Source organism: Alligator mississippiensis, chromosome 3 (genome assembly GCF_030867095.1).
Source record: "Alligator mississippiensis isolate rAllMis1 chromosome 3, rAllMis1, whole genome shotgun sequence".
Taxonomy (NCBI): Eukaryota; Metazoa; Chordata; order Crocodylia; family Alligatoridae; genus Alligator; species Alligator mississippiensis.
Window position 1 is genome coordinate 78,491,085 of NC_081826.1, and position 20,146 is coordinate 78,511,230.

The window sequence follows — 20,146 nt, forward strand, 5'->3', positions numbered from 1 at the left end:
GCATTCCCTTAGCAACCCCCGTTATGCAGAAGTTATCCTGTCAAGCTGAACTGCCCATGATGCACTGCCCACATTTTTTATAACATTTTTCTGTGTTTAAATTTTATCCCAAGAAAACTCTGAAGGAGAGAATGACCATATGTAAATCCTGGAAATCTGGGACATCCAGGAAATCTGGGACACTGCACCTTCCTTGTCCCCCCATCACAATTAGGCAGAGGCAGGGTTGCATGCCAGGCAGGCAGCGTTGCCTGCATGCAACCCGCTCTGTGCCACCCCAACTCGTGACCAGACTGCACCCCACCCCCTGCATTTTTGGGATATATGGTCACTCTACTTAAGGAGGGCTCTGATTTAAGAAGCAGAAAACCAAGTCCTAACTCAGTAGTAACAGGAAATTTTTGAAGTATTCCACTTAAAACTTTAATCAAAGCCAGGGCATTTGTAGTGCCAATGTACAAGAAAACAAGATTTATGCTGTGAGGTGTTCAGCACCTGTGTACACTTAAAATCCAAAAACTGGAGGGCAAGAATTGCTTTTCTTCCTAGCTTCTAGGAATACCAATAATCACAGCAGGCTCATCAATTGTATCAGGTGTATTTCAGAATTCACAGTTCAGCTGTAACCATCTCCTTTCATTGCAATAACAGGTCCTCAGTAACCAGAAGTGATGGCTGAATGATCCCTGAAAGAATGCTGCACTGCATGTAGATTCATACCAGTCAGAGGACAGTGCACAAATAAACTATAATCCATCCTTAGCTCCAAATAAAGAATAGGAATATGGGAAACTACTATTGTAAGTACCTCAGCAGTTCACTTCCTCCTCGTGAAGAGTGCTTCCTTGTTAGCTAGGGAGTAACAAACATGCAAAGATCCCTTCCCCCACCAACTGAGAAGTGATAACAGCCCTATTCATTGACCCTGCAATAGTAACCATGACCTGCTGAATGCAGCCACTGCAGAAGACAGTTTCAACTTGAGAATCAATGCAGCTGCCCTTTTCTCAAAACCTTTGCAGGAGCACAGAAGAAAATCCCATAAGGCCCACAATTCCTACATGTAAAATGGAAGGGTGCTACTTCAAGGCTTGCTTGTTTCCCTTCAGTTTTCAGGATACTGCTCAACTATTTTATACCAACTGCTGCAAAAAATTCAAGTTGAAAAAAACACAGCAGGGTCTCTGGTCCCATTCCTCCAAATCCAAATGCAAACCCAGGAGTTCAGCCTTCCTTTGAACAAGAAGACTCCTACATTTGGAATTTTTTTTAGAACTGAAGAGCTTAATTTTAAAAGACAGACAAGGTTCGAGAAGAGGGATGGTGGACAAGGAAAACAATTTCAGAACAGGTGAGCCACCTCTGGTACAACAAATTAAGATTTTTACTACAATTAGAGAAACTTGATACAGATCACAGTCCTCCATCTCAACAACAAGAGTCCTTTCCTGGTTAGGTTTGATTAGAATTTGTTTACATAACTGTGGAGAGGATGAAATTAAGAAAGGCAGAGAGAGAGAAAACATGGCAGAAGCAGAGACTAGAGTAAGGAAGAATACAGTATCCCTCTTAAAGACCCCTTGTCCTTGGAGTGAGACTAGATCAGTGATTCTCAGTCAGGGTGCCAGGCAATATTAGCACTGTATGAAGACATCAACACGACATGCAGACATGATTCATAAAATACACCCACAGATTTCAAATAGGAAGCAAAGGCATCAACAACACTCTAACCTGTTATGGTCTTCCCGAGTTCTTTCCAACAGAAGAGTTGCTCGATTACTTTTCCATAGTCAAAAATGAGTGAAAGACAAGAACTGGCATTTTTCAGTGGGTACCTCGAGTCTAACAAGGGATACCTTCAGTCTAAAAAGGCTGAGAGCTGCTGGACTGTATAGTGAGGCACCTGCTCTTTGGCTTTGAAAGGTTTTCCTGCCATTTTGCTCACCAGAGCCAAGAAGTCTTGCATAGAGTAGTAAACTTCACGTCCAAAAACATAAAAGGTACCAAACTGACTCTTCTCTGGAAGGATGCAATTCTGTCCTGGCAGACAAGCAAAATCATACTACACCTATCATTTCAAAACAAGAAATTCAAATAGATGTTTATTTTAAATTAAAAGATTTTGTCCTTGCCTCACCCCAAAAAGAAGCCCGTTCCCTCTACTACTAAAGGGTGACACGAACCTCATTTTCAGTAAGCAAATAGCCTCCAATCTTTGACAAGTGTAAGGTTAATTTATTTATTTATTAGATTCATACCCTGCCATATCCAAAAGGTCAGAGTAGCTTATGAAAAACAAACAACGCTGAGAAAGGATCCCCCAAACAATAACCCAAAGCCCAGAAACTTGAACTGACTTCTGCCCACCACCAACTATCTTCCTACCCATATTACGACACAAGCAAACCCTCGCACCAATCCCAACCACCACTCACATCCAGATACAAGAAATTTCTTGCCACTCACCTTACTCCCTGCTCTCGCACCCCCAGTCCTGGGGGAGATGCCTCCACCCATCCATCCCAATATCCCTTCTAAGTCTGCACCTCTTCTTCCAAAGGGGCTGCAGCTTCCCCCCACTCCCACCCCAGAAAAAAAAACCTCACACACTTCACTCGTTCCCTTCCCTGAAAACACTAAATTCAAAAGAATCCTAACAAAAAACTAGAAGACAGACCATCCCTCCACCCCCCAGACACTGCTAAAGGGTGTCTCTTGTCAGTGCCTACCCAAGGAAGCCTGCCAGCTGGCAGGGACCTTCTGTCTCCATTCATATGGACAAGATGGTGCCTAGGCTGGGTCCCAGCCCCTTCCAGCCCCCACCTCATAGGTTGTGGGGGAAGAAATGAGGGGCAACAGATTCTCCAGCCTAGGGAGTCCTGCCAACTTTTCAGGGCCTGCAGACTAGCTGGGTCTTCCCCCCTCGGTAAAGGCTGCTTGGAGTTTTCACAAATGATACCTACACCTGTATGACAGCCATAGTGCATTTCAAATGCCTTTTCTTAGGCCAGCAGGAAAATCATTATTGACATTTCAATTGATGTTTCGATTTCTAGCTTTTTAACAGATCAGGCTGTTTTGGAGGGAGTAGGCCCCATCTACAAAGCTTTCAATGTTATTGCAATACTAAAATGTAGGCAGAAGGTAGGGCAGGGTGGCCTCTTAGAGACTAACTGGTTCAAAGGCATGATCTTTTGTAGTAGCAGATTTCTGCCTCCAAAAAAATCATGCCTTTGGACCACTTAGTCTCTGCTGACAGATGCAAGAAAAAGAAAAACAAACCACACAAACCCCGCACTTTACTGGAAAAAGCAGCACATTAGTTAGACCCGGCTCTGCAGCTTCTGTATAGATCAGGCACTTCAGGAGGGCTTCTTAGCATTTTTATCTAATAGCTGATTCAATCAGTTATTAGATAAAAGTGCTAAAAAGCCCCACTAAAGTGCTATCTATACAGATGTTGGCCAAGCTGGTTCTGACTAACGCGATGCCTCTTCTGGGCACATGCTGGGCTTGGCATGGGATCACGCCGAGTTTAATAAGGTAAGGTGCAGTTTGTTTGTTTTTCACATCTGCAAGCAACCCAAGAAGTCACCCTGCTCTACCTGCCTGATTATTTCAGATTCATTTTTGTCTTCAGAATGCTGTATGTAAACAGGGAAACAGAAGTATTCATTCAGGCCAATAGCTGTTCCCTTTGAATTTTATTTTATTTTATATTCAAGGCCTTTACTGACCTTGTATTACGGAAGCTGACTGAATTTTACTACAAGGTGTGTAAGGACATTCAATAATTTTCTGCTTCTTTGATAAAGATAATTTTAGTAGGTCAAATCTCTAAGTGCACCTGTGTGCTACAGAACACATAGGCATCAAATACTTAAATAAGACCTCCTTAACCCTTTCAGAACAATCAAAACCAAAAACAGCTTAAGTGCAAAAAGTAACCAATACAGACATTATTTTTATAGCTGTAAAAAAATTATTACACAGTAATAGATTTGGAAATAGAAGAGTTAATACCCTTTGTACCTACATTTCCCAAAATGACCCCAGACCACAGTTAAATGGACTTTTATTTAGTTACGGAAATAAAACTCTTACTTGAAAAAAGTCAAACTCCTAAAACCTTTGAGACAGACAGACAGGCTGTAGCTAGGGCCAGAAATTACACACAGACCAGTATAAATGATCAGAAACCAGTTCAAGTGTGTAACACAACAGAAGTTTGGTGCACATAAACTGCTTTCAAAATGGTCAAAACCACTTTAAGATAAACCTGGATGGATGTAGTATCAGACTTAACTGATTTAGGTTAAACGGGTTTATTGAACTTCTGTCCCAAATCCCCTACAGATTCAAATTAACTCAATCCCCCAGCATCCCAGGATGCTTTGCACCTCCCCTGAAAGCCCCTTTCCCCCACCTTGCAGGGTGGATGGGCTAGCCTTGGCCCAAGCTGTCTGCTCCAGCTGAGCAGGGAAGTGTGCTCTAGCACCCCCCAGCTTCAGGCCTGGGCCACTGTAGGCATGTTGCTGCATTTCCAGGATCAAAGGTGAATGTCTGTTCACTTGCTTATTGGTCCAATCTATACTTATACTAACCTGCAAAAGATTGAATTGATTCAGCCTCAGGCTTTCTGACTGTTTGTACTTAGCCAGAGACAGAGAGAAAGAAAAAGAGAGAGACTGAGTTTCTGCCAAGAAAAGTTTAGTTTTTAGCAACTGTTTAGCCATGTTATCTGCAACTTTTCTTATAGCTTTTTTGTTTACAATATTATGCAGAAACAATTACTGTTGTAACACACATAACAAACCCTATAAGAGCTTTCTTCATAAGGAAACTGTATTAATGGTAAAATTTCACAGATAAACAATTTTATTCTAAGGCATCACCGTGAGTGACAATTCTGTAGAGATAAACTTCCTAAAGGATGGTGACTGTTATGCAGCCTCTCTTTCCTGGATATTAAAAGAATGTGGAAAAATTTCTAGTGCAGACAAGGTCTCTATCTCAAGTTGAGAAACCGAATCTCTGCCAGATGGAATTCATGGGAATATTACAGTTAAGATCAATGGACAAAAAGATGATTCATCTGCTCTGATCCCTTAATAAAGTGCTCTCTTGGAACTTAGTTACTCTGCAGTTCAGTAACATACTCTTGTCACTATTATTAGCATGGTAGCCTCTCTCTCATACTAGGAACATGAGTTTTTGTTGTTTAATTAACACACCATTTTCCCTTCAATAGCCGTTTATTCAATATTGGTATGTTTCTGTATAAAAGTCTTCTACTACATAAAACTGGATTTTTGGACATAGTCAAATTACAGGACGGGGAGATAATCTGAAGCCAGCACTCATCTTTCCTCCCAAATTGGGTGAGGACCTATTTCCCTTTCAATAGCACTCCAGGTGGTATTTTCCTCCATTCTCCCGGTAAGTGGATGGGGTAGGCATCATGAGGCCTGCATTGACGTGGTTAACTGGCGGCTTTGGAGCTGGTGCCACGAGGCAGGCTTTGGGTTTTTTGACAACAATCCATGTTTTTGTAAGAAGGGCATGCTGGGGTGGGATGGGCTTCACCTCTCCCCTAAGAGCAGACGTATCTTTTCCTCTAGGTTGGCTGATCTCATACGGCGGGCTTTAAACTAGCTTTGCCGGGGGAAGGGGCCACTTCGAGTGGAGAGGATGCTTCACCAGCATGCAGGGTGACAAGAGGAAGGGAAGTCCAGGTAAGCATCAACATGCGGGAAGCAGGGGGCCACAACTGTCCTCGGAGTGGGAGGAAGGCACGTGCACCCTCAGGAGGCCTCAGGTGCCTCTACACTAATGCTCGTAGTATGGGGTGTAAGAAGGAGGAACTGTGCCTCCTGATTGTGAGTAAGAACTCAGACTTAGTAGGGCTCACAGAAACCTGTTGGGACCCTACCTATGACTGGGTGGTGGGCATTCGGGTGTACACCCTATATAGAAGAGACAGGACAGAGAGGAAGAGGGGGGGAGTTGCACTCTATGTCAAAGAGCACCTCACATCATTAAGGATTAGCTTTGGGTTAGAGGAGGGTTGGGCAGAGACACTATGGGTCAAACTACAAGGGGGGCGTGGTGAAAGTGACCTTACGGTGGGTGTCTACTACAGACCACCCAACCAGGGAGAAGAGATAGACCAGGACTTCTCCAGTCAGCTTATGCAAGCGGTTAGGTCAAGGGATGTTATTGTCATGGGTGACCTAAACTACCCAGACATTTGCTGGGAGGAGCAGACAGCCAGGTCTGACCGCTTGCGTAGGTTCCTGGCTGTATTACAGGACCTTCACCTTATCCATGAAGTGCACAGCCCCGCTAGGGGTAACGCCTTGCTGGACCTGGTCCTAGCCATGGGGGATGACCTGGTGAGGAGACTACAGGTCCTTGACCACCTAGGCAATAGCAATCATCACCTGCTGGATTTCATTATCCAACGCAGGGCGTCTAGGGCTCGCACCAAGGCTAAAGCCCTTGACTTCAGAAGGGCCAACTTCAATGAGCTTAGGAGACTAGTGGGGGAGGCACTAAGGGCCCAGAAGGTAGAGGAGATGGGAGTCCACGAGGGATGGTTGTACCTTAAGGGGGCGATCCTCCAGGCCCAAAGGTAACAGTCCCTGAGAGAAGCAAGGGGGCTAAGAGTGCTCAGAAACCCCCTTGGCTCAGCAAGGGCATACAGGAATGCCTGAGGACTAAAAGAGAGGTGTACAACCAGTGGAAGGGAGGAGATATCACCAAGGAGGAGTACTCCTCCTCAGCCCAGGAGTGTAGGAGAGCTATTAAGAAGGCCAAGGTAGAGATGGAACTCAGGCTAGGATCCAGGATTAAGGACAACAAAAAGTCCTTTTTCAAGCACATTGGGAGCAAGAAGAGGGCACCAGACAATGTAGGGCACCTGCAAGACACAAACAGACACGTGGCCAAGCCAGACAAGAAAGCTGATATTTTTAACAGTTTCTTTGCCTCTGTTTTCCTGAACAGGGACCGGGATATCCCACCTACCAGGGGTAGGGACAATCTTGGGGATAGCTCTATCAAGCCTTCAGTCAGTGCAGATGTAGTTAGGGATCTTCTGGAAGGGTTAGACATTTTTAAATCTGCAGGTCCAGATGCCCTCCACCCAAGGGTGTTGAGGGAGCTGGCATGGGTCATCGTGGAGCCCTTGGCCTGGCTGTATAAGCATTCATGGTCATGTGGCCAGGTGCCAGGGTATTGGAAACTGGCTAACGTGGTCCCTATTTTGAAGAAGGGGAGGAAGGAGGACCCAAGTAATTATAGGCCTGTAAGCCTCATCTCGGTGCTTGGGAAGATCTTGGAGAGAATCCTCAAGGAGCACATCTGTGGCTGCAGGGGAGATCATGCTCAGGGGCAATCAGCATGGGTTCATCAAAGGCAGGTCCTGCCAGACCAACCTAATTGCCTTTTATGACCAAGTAACTAAATCCTTGGATGATGGTGTTGCTGTGGACGTAGTCTTTCTAGATTTTAAGAAGGCCTCTGACACTGTCTCTCACCCCATCCTAATCAATAAATTAAGCGACTGCAGCATTGATGCCTGCACAGTTGGATGGGTAAAAAAATTGGCTGATGGGGCGCACCCAGAGAGTGGTAGTGGATGGGTCATACTCGACTTGGCGGGATTCCTTGTCATTATCGACTCCAAGATGAACATGAGCCGCCAATGCCAGACTGCAGCCAGCAAGGCCAGCCATACCTTGTCATGTATCCAAAGGTGCATCTCAAGCCGGTCCAGAGAAGTGATAATCCCTCTCTATGCAACTTTGGTCAGGCCGCAGCTGAAGTACTGCATCCAGTACTGGGCATCGCACTTCAAAAGGGATGTGGCCAGCCTGGAGAGGGTTCAGAGGAGGGCCACCCGCTTGGTGAGAGGGCAGCAGGACAGGCCCTAGGAGGAGAGACTGAAGGACCTGAACCTGTTCAGCCTCAGCAAGAGGAGGCTGAGGGGGGACCTGGAGGCTGCCTACAAGCTCATCAGGGGAGATCAACAGCAAATAGGCAGAGCCCTTTTCTCCCTAGCATCACCTGGGGTGACAAGGAACAATGGTAATAAGCTGATGGAGAATAAGTTTAAGTTGGAGATCAGAGGCAATATTTTACAGTTAGGGTGGCCAAAATCTGGAACCAGCTTCCCAGGGAAGTGGTCCTCGCCCCTACTTGGGGCAAATTCAAGAGGAGGTTGGATGATCACCTGTCTGGGGTCTTGTGAACCCAGCATTCATTCCTGCCTGTGGCAGGGAGTCAGGCTAGATGATCTGTTCAGGTCCCTCCTGACCCCAGCTACCATGAAACAATGAAACAGGGAAGTGAGTACATTTCAATTCCTCGCAAGGTTGATGCACTTCAGCTTCTCCCAAAGTTGGGTGGAGACAAGAATGCCAGCCAATGGAATGCAGTCACTGATGTAGAAGCAAGAGCGTTGCAAATCAAGAGATACAAGTAAAACTACAGAACCCAGAGCATTTACAAAGCAACATGTGAGTGATGTTAACAGTATATATGATTGCCATGAAAACATGACCTAGCCCCGACATCTGCTGAAGACCACCCAGGACAATAATCCTGGTCACCTCGAACACCAGAAAAAGAAAAAAAAATGAAGACATTCATCTGGAGTGGCGCTACTAAAATTCAGGGAAACTGACTTCAGACTTAGCACAAGACTACACAGAAGGTGAACACACTGAAATGAATCTGATTTTTGGATTATGGTCTTGCACTAGAATTCAAATGTACATGAGAGCTATGCTACCTGGCTGATCTTCTGTCAGCGTATTCTGCCCACAGTAGAGCAGAATACCAGTTTGGAAAGAGTTCAGCTAGCTACAGATAGCTGTGTCCTCCAGCCTTCAATTATAACACCAGGCTCTTATCCATTATTAAACTGTGGATAGAAGCTGTGTCTGTTCCAGACACTAACTAGACAAAACAGAACCAAGTGCAGAAGCCCCATGGGTGAGCACCCTTTGGTCTAGAGAAGAAAGCTCAGACAATACCGACAAGGCAGATAAAAGAACAAGTCTCAGGAAAAAAGAATCCTAACTGTCAGAGCAGCAGGATAATAAGACAACATGCCTAGGGAATTGGTGGGCTCTCCTTCACTGGAATTTTTTAAGTTGAGGAATCTGTCTGGGACAGCTGAGGAATAAGTCATCTTGTATCTATACAGGAGGTTAGACTTGACCTTTGGGATCCCTTCCAGACTTAGGATTCTGTAAATTAAACTCTCTGTATAAGGAATTTCCTGTTTTGTTTCCACATGTCCATCACCAAAAGAATCATAGGAACTGGAGATATTACAATGTTGGGAAAGCGACAAAAATGCTGAAGCAAGCAAGACCATTGTAAAGTTAAATAAGCTGTTTTGTTCTTTTAGTCAAGTTCTCATTCTACGTTTTCCAGAAATACATGGGAAAACTATACTGCTGGGTGTAGTTAGGATAGGAAGACTATTCCATTTAAGCATGCTCCTTACACTCTACATTTTCTTTTATGAACCAAGTCAGAGCATCTTTCCTATAATATGTAGTTTTAGTTCCACCACTCAGAGATTGTCATAATAAAATGGAGCAGAGGGACCCAGAGGGCAATACCAACATTAGCTAGTCAATACCAAAATAGAAGTGAAGCTTGGTGCTCAGATTATGCATTTCCAATATGTTTACACCTTACTATTACATAGAAATTACAAATCCATACCGCCAGCGGTTTTTCAGAGTGGTCAAAACGGAGAAATAAAACACATAATGTGGTGTGATTGTCAAAGGGGCATCAAATATTGTTAAATGACACTTCAAAAAAAAAATCAATATTTTCTTATTTATTGCTATACAAGAAATCAACTTTATAAAAACTGTAAATTTACCTCAGCAATTTTCTCTTCTTTGCAGAATCTTCTAGTGCTCTAGAGGACTTGTCTGGTTGTTTCTTAGGAGTCTGCAGAAGAGCTTGGGCAGATTTTAGCCAGTCACTTGCAGATCTTCCTGTAGCTTGCCCCAAATCCATTTCAGAATTTGATTGTAACTTTTTGGTTAATCCTAAATTAATAGTTTCCATATCCACCTGATCATCTTCCAGATTTTCACTATCAGATGAATATTCAGAAATTTCTGTAGAAGTTATCTGGGCATATAAAAAACAAAAAACATATTAACATAAAGACAAAACATCAAGCATCAAGTCTGAACACACACTGACAAGACAGTATATCTGCTTTATTTTGTGGTTTAGCTTTAACCGGGGCATGGAAAAGAGGTATCTCAACCATCTAAAGATCAACCATCACTTTACTGGCTATTTTTTCCCCACTCAAATTGCTGCATCCACCAATATGGACTGCTGACAACTAAGGATAACTGTCTCCCTTTAAGAAAGTTCAGAGGCAACTGGGATGATTTTTACAGCTAAATGAGATGGAGAAACGATGAAAATGCTAAGTCAGTACCAGATGTCCAGGAAAAAAGCCTCCAGAAATCAATCAGAACCAGAGACTGGCAGATGCACTCTTCAGACAAAACTGCCCCATTCTCAGGTAAACTGCATCCACTTGAAATAGAAATTAAGGCTGGGCAGGGGCAGCACCGAGCTCTGGTGTGCAGAGGCCACAGCCCCTGGGGTCCCCACAGAATCCATGGGTAACCTCATGGGCTGCATTACATGGTACTGGAGGCTGGAAACAGAGCACACCTTAAGTAGATAGGTAAAAAGCTCTTTGGGACAAGAGCTCTCTAATCCAAACAGAAGCATTAAAAATCTATATCAGATTGGCATTGTGTTCCAGAAATGACAAAAAAAAAGGGATATATTCAAGGGCTGGGCAACTGAAATGAAGAGTTGTTGTCCTGTGTGCCCCAGTCTTGGGAAACAAGAACACAACCATTTTGAACTAGAGAATGAAATACATTTAGGAGTGCTGAAAATATGGAGGCAAGATTGCCCTCCTTGACCACTCTTTTAATTGAAACTTTGACAGTCAGGCCAGCTCTTGGGTGTCCCTTTCATTAACAGAGCATTTATGAATTTAGCTTTCCTCTTCCTGAGTGGCATAGGTCAAGTTCAAAGATGACTAATGATGGACCAACAGGAAACTAGAAATATATGTAAATGAGTATAAATGCCCTAGAGTAGAAAATACATAAAACAGTAGACAAGTTACATGACCCATTGTCTAGATCATTATCCAGTAGGGTTGGTTCTTTGAACATATTATTCTCACTTAACACATGGGGAACTGAGAAGTGACTTGCTCAAGCTTACATATTCATCAATGTCCCCAAAGGATATCTTCAATAAAAATTAACCTATTTCCCCTTGAACAGCCCAGTAAACAGCTCTCCCACAAAACAGTTGGTCAGATAAATAGATGGCCTCCAAAGAAAACTTTAAATACTTGTGCTCAGTGACAAGTGAAGTTTGTGACCCCTCTCAAGAAACTAATGGTGACATCTGTTAACAATTAATGAGCTTATTTAGAGTGAACATGCTTTGTTTAACCGTGTAAAAATGGATAAAATGAGATAAATGCACTCTTAGCATAAACTTTGAGGTACATGATGCATCTTGAAAGAATATATCCTTATATGCTGGAAAATAAGAGATGGGAGGTTTTTTAAAAGTTAAAATGAGGAAAGAAGAATGGTTGAAAATTGAAAAAAAAAACACAGCTGATATTAAACACAAACAGGATCAATATTTATTCTTTGGTTAAGAGTTTATTTTGGGAAACCTTTCTTCATTGTAACACATGAAGAGATACAACTTCAAACATTAATAAACGAATATGCCAGCTCTTCATTATTATATACTCTTCTGATACACCCTCTTGCTTTTGGAGATGTTTAACTTTACTAGGGTACGTGGTTGAAATAGCCCCATCAAAAAAGTGTGGCAAACTGTAAGAAATTTGTACAGATAGGCTGTACTTCAGGAACATACTTAGACAAGACTTTTATAGGAGTTATGCATACACTTAACCATTGTTTTAAGTATACATTCTTGAATCAGGGTAATAATTGCACTGAGATTACACATGAAAATTCATGAGAACACTTTTCTGGGGAAGGGAAAAAGTCCTTGTAAAAGTCACATTTTCCAATTCTGTACTAGCTTTCTTTTCTTTAGCAGGCACTGGAAAAAATATTCTGTGTGAAAATTGCTTTTCAAGTTTTATTAATCTGATTTTTCACACGGAGGTTTCATGTACCCATCCAACAAGCTGGTATCTCTACTAATAATGTTTATGCTTTTTGATATATCTACATTTTCTCTCGTTTCTTAAGGTCTTTTGTAGACTATCATTACTCAACTATAATCATCTGGCTTACCAAATTCTGGTTTACAAGTAATATTGAGTACACTGGAATACAATCTCCCATAACAGATATCAAACAAAAATTTTTGGAAAAAAAAGAGTAAAACTAAATGACACATGGAAACATTATACAAAAACCTTCTGGTAAAAGGTCAAATAAAGTAACTTTAATTAAGGATCTTCAGCTATGTAAATATTTTCTACTTTCTATGTATTACTGTTCACTTCCATATGATGTGACGGAGGTAATCCAGGCCAGGATCAAGCCCACCGATTATTACCCCATGGTCCTAGTCCATGTGGGTACTAATGATGCGGCCAGGAGAACCCCCGATCACTTGATGGCGGACTACTGTGCTCTGGGCGGCGTGCTGAAGGAGTTCGGTGCCCAGGTGGTTTTCTCTTCCATCCTACCAGTGACCGGACGAGGAAGACGGCAGGAGAACTGCATCCGAGAGACCAACTGGCGGCTTCGGCAGTGGTGTCTCGAGGCAGGCTTCGGCTTCCTGGACCACGACCCGCACATCACGACGAGGGACATGCTCAGCTGGGATGGGCTTCACCTGTCCCCCAAAGGTAAGCGTGTGTTTTCTTCTAGGTTGGCGGATCTCCTCCGGCAGGCTTTAAACTAGGCTCGTCGGGGGGAGGGGAGTACGAGGGCAGGGGAAGCTGTGGACCACCAAACCATGTGGCACCCACAAGGACAGCCCAGCCTGAAGAAGGAGAACATTGGGAACCTGAAAGCCATGGGGAGGCCAGCACAACAGAACAGGTAAGGAACAAGAAGGTAAGAAACAATGGGCCCCATGGGACTGGGAGCGGGGGGGCAGCAAAGGCGCCAGTCGCAGGGCTCAAGTGCCTATATACTAATGCTAGGAGCATGGGGAACAAGCAGGATGAACTAGCGCTCCTGCTTGCACTAAACACCTATGACTTAGTGGGGCTAACAGAGACCTGGTGGGATTCATCCCATGACTGGGCGGTACATATTGAGGGCTATAAATTGTACAGAAAGGACAGGTCGGGGAAGAAGGGGGGGGGGTTGCGCTCTATGTCAGTGAGCAATATACATCAACCCTCATCAAGACAGAATCCGAGGTTGAGGAAGTAGAAGGATTGTGGGTTAGGCTACATGGGGGGCAAGGAGAAAGGGATTTGGTGGTAGGGGTCTGTTACAGACCCCCACACCAAGGGGAAGAAATAGATGCGGGGCTCCTGAGGCAACTCTCGGAGACCATAAAAGCTAAAGAGGCGGTAGTCATGGGGGACCTAAACTACCCGGACATCTGCTGGGAGACGCAGACAGCAAGGTCCCATCGCTCACGCAGGTTTCTAACTTGTGTACAGGACCTCCACCTGACATAGGAGGTGTATGGTCCCACTAGGGGGAATGCCATACTGGATCTGGTATTGGCAACGGGAGATGACATGATAGGGGACCTCCAAATCGGTAGCTATCTGGGAGACAGTGATCACCTTATGATAGAATTCAACATAAGACGGCGAGTGGGTAAGGTAACTAGTAGGGTGAAAGTGCTAGACTTTAGGAAAGCTGATCTCATTGCACTCAGGCGATTAGTCAAGGAAGCACTGCAGAGTAGGAGTTTTGATGGGATGGGTGCCCAAGAAGGGTGGCTGTGCCTAAAGGAAACGATCCTTTGGGCACAAAGCAAGACGATCCCCGAGCGAGGCAAAAGAGGGAAAGGGGCCAGGAGGCTTCCATGGCTGACCAGAGAAATCCAGGGCAGCCTAAGGGCCAAAAGGGGAGCACATAAAAAGTGGAAACAGGGTGAGATCACTAAAGATGAATATACCTCCTCTGTTCGTGCTTGTAGGGAGGCAGTGAGGCGGGCCAAAGCTACCATGGAGCTGAGGATGGCAACCCAAGTAAAGGACAACAAGAAATTGTTTTTTAGATATATTGGGAGTAAAAGGAAGGCCCAGGGAGGAATAGGACCCCTGCTAAATGGGCAGAAGCAATTGGTGACAGATAGAGGGGACAAGGCTGAACTCCTCAACGAGTTCTTTGCCTCAGTGTTCCTAAGCGAGGGGCACGACAAGTCTCTCACTGGGGTTGTAGAGAGGCAGCAGCAAGGCGCCAGACTTCCATGCGTAGATCCTGAGGTGGTGCAGAGTCATTTGGAAGAACTGGATGCCTTTAAGTCGGCAGGCCCGGATGGGCTCCATCCGAGGGTGCTGAAGGCACTGGCCGACGTCATTGCAGAGCCACTGGCGGGAATATTTGAATGCTCGTGGCGCACGGGCCAAGTCCCGGAGGACTGGAAAAGGGCTAACGTGGTCCCCATTTTCAAAAAGGGGAGGAAGGAGGACCCGGGCAACTATAGGCCGGTCAGTCTCACCTCCATCCTTGGTAAAGTATTTGAAAAAATTATCAAGGCTCACATTTGTGAGAGCCCGGCAGGGCAAATTATGCTGAGGGGAAACCAGCATGGGTTTGTGGCGGGCAGATCGTGCCTGACCAACCTAGTCTCTTTCTATGACCAGGTTACGAAACGCCTGGACACAGGAGGAGGGGTGGATGTCGTATACCTGGACTTCAGGAAGGCCTTCGATACGGTATCCCACCCCATACTGGTGAACAAATTAAGAGGCTGTGATGTGGATGACTGCACAGTTCGGTGGGTGGCGAATTGGCTAGAGGGTTGCACCCAAAGAGTCATGGTAGATGGGTCGGTCTCGACCTGGAAGGGTGTGGGCAGTGGGGTCCCGCAGGGTTCGGTCCTTGGACCGATACTCTTTAATGTCTTCATCAGCGACTTGGACGTGGGAGTGAAATTTACTCTGTCCAAGTTTGCGGATGACACAAAGCTATGGGGAGAAGTGGACACGCCGGAGGGCAGGGAACAGCTGCAGGCAGACCTGGAGAGGCTGGACAAGTGGGCAGAAAACAACAGGATGCAGTTCAACAAGGAGAAATGCAAAGTGCTGCACCTAGGGAGGAAAAATGTCCAGCACACCTACAGCCTAGGGAATGACCTGCTGGGTGGCACGGAGGTGGAAAGGGATCTTGGAGTCCTAGTGGACTCCAAGTTGAACATAAGCCGGCAGTGTGACGAAGCCATCAGAAAAGCCAATGGCACTTTATCGTGCATCAGCAGATGCATGACAAATAGGTCCAGGGAGGTGATACTTCCCCTCTATAGGGCGTTGGTCAGACCGCAGTTGGAGTACTGCGTGCAATTCTGGGCGCCACACTTCAAGAAGGATGCGGATAACCTGGAGAGGGTACAGCGAAGGGCAACTCGTATGGTCAAGGGCCTGCAGACCAAGCCCTACGAGGAGAGACTGGAGAAACTGGACCTTTTCAGCCTCCGCAAGAGAAGGTTGAGAGGCGACCTTGTGGCTGCCTATAAGTTCATCACGGGGGCACAGAAGGGAATTGGTGAGGATTTATTCACCAAGGCGCCCCCGGGGGTTACAAGAAACAATGGCCACAAGCTAGCAGAGAGCAGATTTAGACTGGACATTAGGAAGAACTTCTTCACAGTTCGAGTGGCCAAGGTCTGGAACGGGCTCCCAAGGGAGGTGGTGCTCTCCCCTACCCTGGGGGTCTTCAAGAGGAGGTTAGACGAGTATCTAGCTGGGGTCATTTAGACCCAGCACTCTTTCCTGCTTATGCAGGGGGTCGGACTTGATGATCTATTGAGGTCCCTTCCGACCCTAACATCTATGAATCTATGAATCTATGATATTTGCATATAAAACATAGATTGACATAGACCCATTTAGCACTATAGTGGCTCACAGTACAGGTGTCATCTTTTAAAGAAACAGTTTCAAATGAAAGCTCTACTTTACCCCTAAACACAGTTTGAATCTACTTTTCTGGTACCAGAGTTATGACAGAAAGAAGCAAGGAATTTTTCCTCAGGTCAGGCACTAGTGCCCAAAAGCTTGTCTAACATTTCTGCCAACTATAGTTAATCCAATATGAAAAGATCACCTAAATGCCCCTTGTTTCTTGCATTTTTGCTGGACCATAACAGCTATAACAACACACTAACCCTATTACAATGGTAAAGCATTCATGACATATGACTTTGTTTTAATTTCAGATGGAATTAGAGTCTAAGGGGCTTGCAGATGTTACATTTGGCATGGTCTATATAAGAGTTTCCTGCAACAAATTGTGGCTGACTAGGCATTAGTTTGTCAGGGGATAAAAATGGTGAATTTGCCATGAAAAAGTTGCTGGCTGAAACAGCAACTGCTTTGTGTTCTATGGCAATATTAATGCCTAGCCAGCCACAATAAAAACCGAGAGACCCCCCCAGCATCCCACAGCCCCCCATTCCTCATCTCCCTGATGGGAGAGAATGGCTGACTCCCTTAGGTCCCCTCTACATAGGCAGGCAAAGGTGCAATGGGATCTAATGTGTGATTCACACTATCGTGAATTGCAATTGCCTTTCCCTCATTTTTCTCAGCAGTGCTATCTTTCCTCCTCCTCCCAGCTTTTTACCTTCATCATTATCCATCCCCCATGCTATTGTTCCCCCCCCCCCCCCCGGTAGTCCTCATCCCACCCTTCACCTTTCAACTGCTATCATTTACCATCCCCCGCTACGCTGCTAATTTCAGAATGGTGACAGATATAATACAGGGATCGGTGAGAAAAGGAAGCCATTTTTGTTTGCTCAGAAACCTCAAGTGTAGCTTCTGGTAGTGAGAAAGTAGCTTCTGGTAGCGAAAAAAAGTTCAAGAGGAAACTACAATCACACCCTGCAGTCTCCTTTATGCTCCAGCTAACATGAGAGTGAAAACAGAGGCACAGTGCACAACTCACTCCAGGTAAGCGTGAAGCAAACATATTGGGAGTGATGTCTTTAACTGAACCAGCTGCATACTTGGGCGAGAAGTTAAACAAGCTTTTTAGCACATAGTGCCCTTCTTCAGGTCGTTGTGCCCACAAGCTTATGTAAAATATTTTCCAATTTTACAGTTAGTCAAATAAAAGATATGCCACAGAAAAACCTTGCTTTTCAAATATCTCCTGGACCCTCAGGGCTACAGCAACCTTACCACTCCAGGTAAGTGATATTTGACCAGTGTGTTTTTCCAAAAGTCCCACATTGTGGAAGCCCTATCAGCACTTACACTTCACAACAGTTGCCTTTTATGATAGGCATTCATAACCCTCAACTAAATGCTTCTCTCTACTCTCACGGGTGCAGTAGGCCTTAAATGCAGAAGAAGTACATCATTTTCATGGAGCAGTGATTAGTTGAGAAGGGACTCAACATCTCTTACCACTCCACCAGGGAAATAAGCTGATGGTGGTAAGCCAGTGGAGGAGATTTTAACTTGCTTTAGGATTTTGAAAACTCCTCAGAGGCTCCCACAGTGTGGTGTGCCTGTACTGGTGGAGCAGAAGAAGCTGGGAGCAGGGGGTGTAGCCACCCCTGCAGTGGGGATTGCTGCTTCCACACCCCCTTTGGGAAATCCTGGATCCACCCTTGAGTGTGCCTGAGGCCCCACCCATTGCTGCAGCACTCTTAGACCTACCAAAACTCATCGATCACCAAAAACTGACAAATGGGGGAAAGGGACCCTTTGAATCTGCCCTACCAAGAGCCAGTGAGCAGGGAAACAGCACGAGAGAGAAAGATGTTTTTCCTTTTAGCCTGAGTCATCTCTTGGGGTTGAGGAATCTTGTACGTTTGAATGGTGAAGGGTAATCTTCAACTTTTCTGAAATTTAGTTAAAAGAAACATCTAGACAGTATAAAGTGACACATAATTCACTTTAAAGTTTTTTTTTCATTTCTGAAGCTTTCACAGAAGCATTGGGTGGAAGTCAGTGCTAAACCTTTAATTAAAAACCTGGCAGATAATTCAAGTTAATAGGGGTTATTTGCTTTGAGCCCTAAGGGTTTAATTCAGCTACACCTTCACATGAGACCCTCAATTTGTAGGGCTAGGCTTGAGTGTGTGCACAAAACTCTGGGCAATACTAGATTTTTCTTATGTCTTAAGCAGAGATAGCAGATAAAAATCGGCAGGATTAAGCAGTAATGTGTGGGCAGAGTTAACCATGATGACAAAAAAGAAAACAGAGAGAATAGTAAATCACTACATCAGTCTTTACACCTGCAACCTCAAACTGCTGGAACAAATTAACTGAAACTGAGTAGCTGCAGCAACAGTGCAGTGTTTTAGTATAATACCACCTTATAATACTTTGCATGCCAAAGGATCTCCAATTACTTTACAAACTGGATCAGATTGTGGCTCCATGAAGAAGGTATTAAGTAGAAAGCTTGAAAAGTCACCCGGGCCAGTTTCACCCACCACCGAACTTTTTAAATACTTCAAGGCAAGCACTTTAAGGAGCACCATGCACCCTTTTACACGATGCAAGATTCACTTCCTCTGAACACGCTGACCCACGAAACAGGTCTTCAAGAACACAGCTAGCAATCATGAATCAGGTGGTTTACAACTCTTGCTCTTGTTCCACCTCCATCCTCTCCACCCCCAGCAACCACTGCCAACCACAACAATATAGCTTTTACGCTGACAGAGGGATACATTTCTGTCATCCTTATTACCATGGTGGAATATAGTACCCGTTTGTCAGTGCACAGAATATCATTTATGCCAAAGAAGAATGACACATAGACTTGAAGCTGAAGTAAGCAGATACTGCATGGTTAATCAAATAAAATTATGCCAGCACCAGCCCACCATCTCTTCTAAGTGATGTTTTGCAATCTTCTGCAAGTGGTGAGAACCTTATTCCCATAATATACTAGACAGATACTGTCATTTATAGAACCCTAGTACCTCTGGCCACAAAGCAGAATTAATTCACTGTCAGCTCTAACTGAAGAGGACTGGCTCCAGAAATATCAGTGTCATACTGGCTTTTCATTGAAGTATTGACCATGCCTGATCCTGCTTAGATTCTAAGTACTGTCAAGGTCACAGCTGCATTAAGCTACTCTGACTGCCTATACACATGCTCAGAGGTGGGGGAAAGACAGAGTTTCAATTAGAGTGGTTCCAAGACAGTCACTCTAATTAAAATGGCTCATCGTCATATGTATTAAACCCCTTAGGTTTCAAAAGGCTGCAGGGTGCTTTAACTGAAGCTCATTCAATGAGGTTTAGTTAAAACACCCCTGCAACCATTTTGAAATGGGTGGGGTGGGGGGGGGAAGCTTAATACACATGACCATGAGGTGACACTGGAGCATTCTAATTAGAGCCCGAATAAGCACATCTATAGGCAGCCTTTCCTACCAGTATATCCCTGGTAGCCCTGTGATCTAATGTAATGCATTGGTATTACTGGTTTTTACCAACTAAAAAACAATGGGACATTTTTCAAGATGCTTTTATAAGGTCAAGTAATAGGAAGGAATTCAGTCAAGGCTTTGCAGGAATCCACAGGATGACTTGTCACCTGGGGAATCTAACAGTTAACTTGATCCTTAGTGACAAACTACCTAAGTGAATACTAAATATTAGAAAGGGAGAGGGGTAAAGAGGACTTAGTGATGACAACAATATTGTGTCATAGCCCTCAGAATAGCTGGAGGTCAAAACACAACCCTTCAAATGGATCAACTGTGCTCAATAGTTTTGTTGTGAAGTTTTCTTTTGTTGGCAACTACTACTGTATAATTTTACACTATTTCATTTGTTTCAAGAAGTAGTTAACCTGCTACATGAACAGCGAGCACAGTAATGGCAACCATCTCTTGTGGGGAAAAAGGAGAAATAAGACCTTGCTTTGAATATTATTTAAAAGTAGTGACAGAAA

At 44.5% G+C, this 20,146-nt stretch overlaps 1 protein-coding gene across 5 annotated transcripts in view; it reads right to left on the reverse strand.

Moving 5' to 3' along the window:
* The window catches only part of SPIDR (scaffold protein involved in DNA repair), a 340,147-nt gene that overhangs the window by 236,699 nt on the left and 83,302 nt on the right, over positions 1-20,146 (reverse strand). For all 5 annotated transcript variants that reach the window (XM_019498649.2, XM_014606829.3, XM_014606828.3 and 2 more), the window contains one exon: positions 9,914-10,170. In XM_019498649.2, the coding sequence (XP_019354194.1) occupies positions 9,914-10,170 (257 nt within the window). The remainder of the gene's footprint in view (positions 1-9,913; positions 10,171-20,146) is intronic.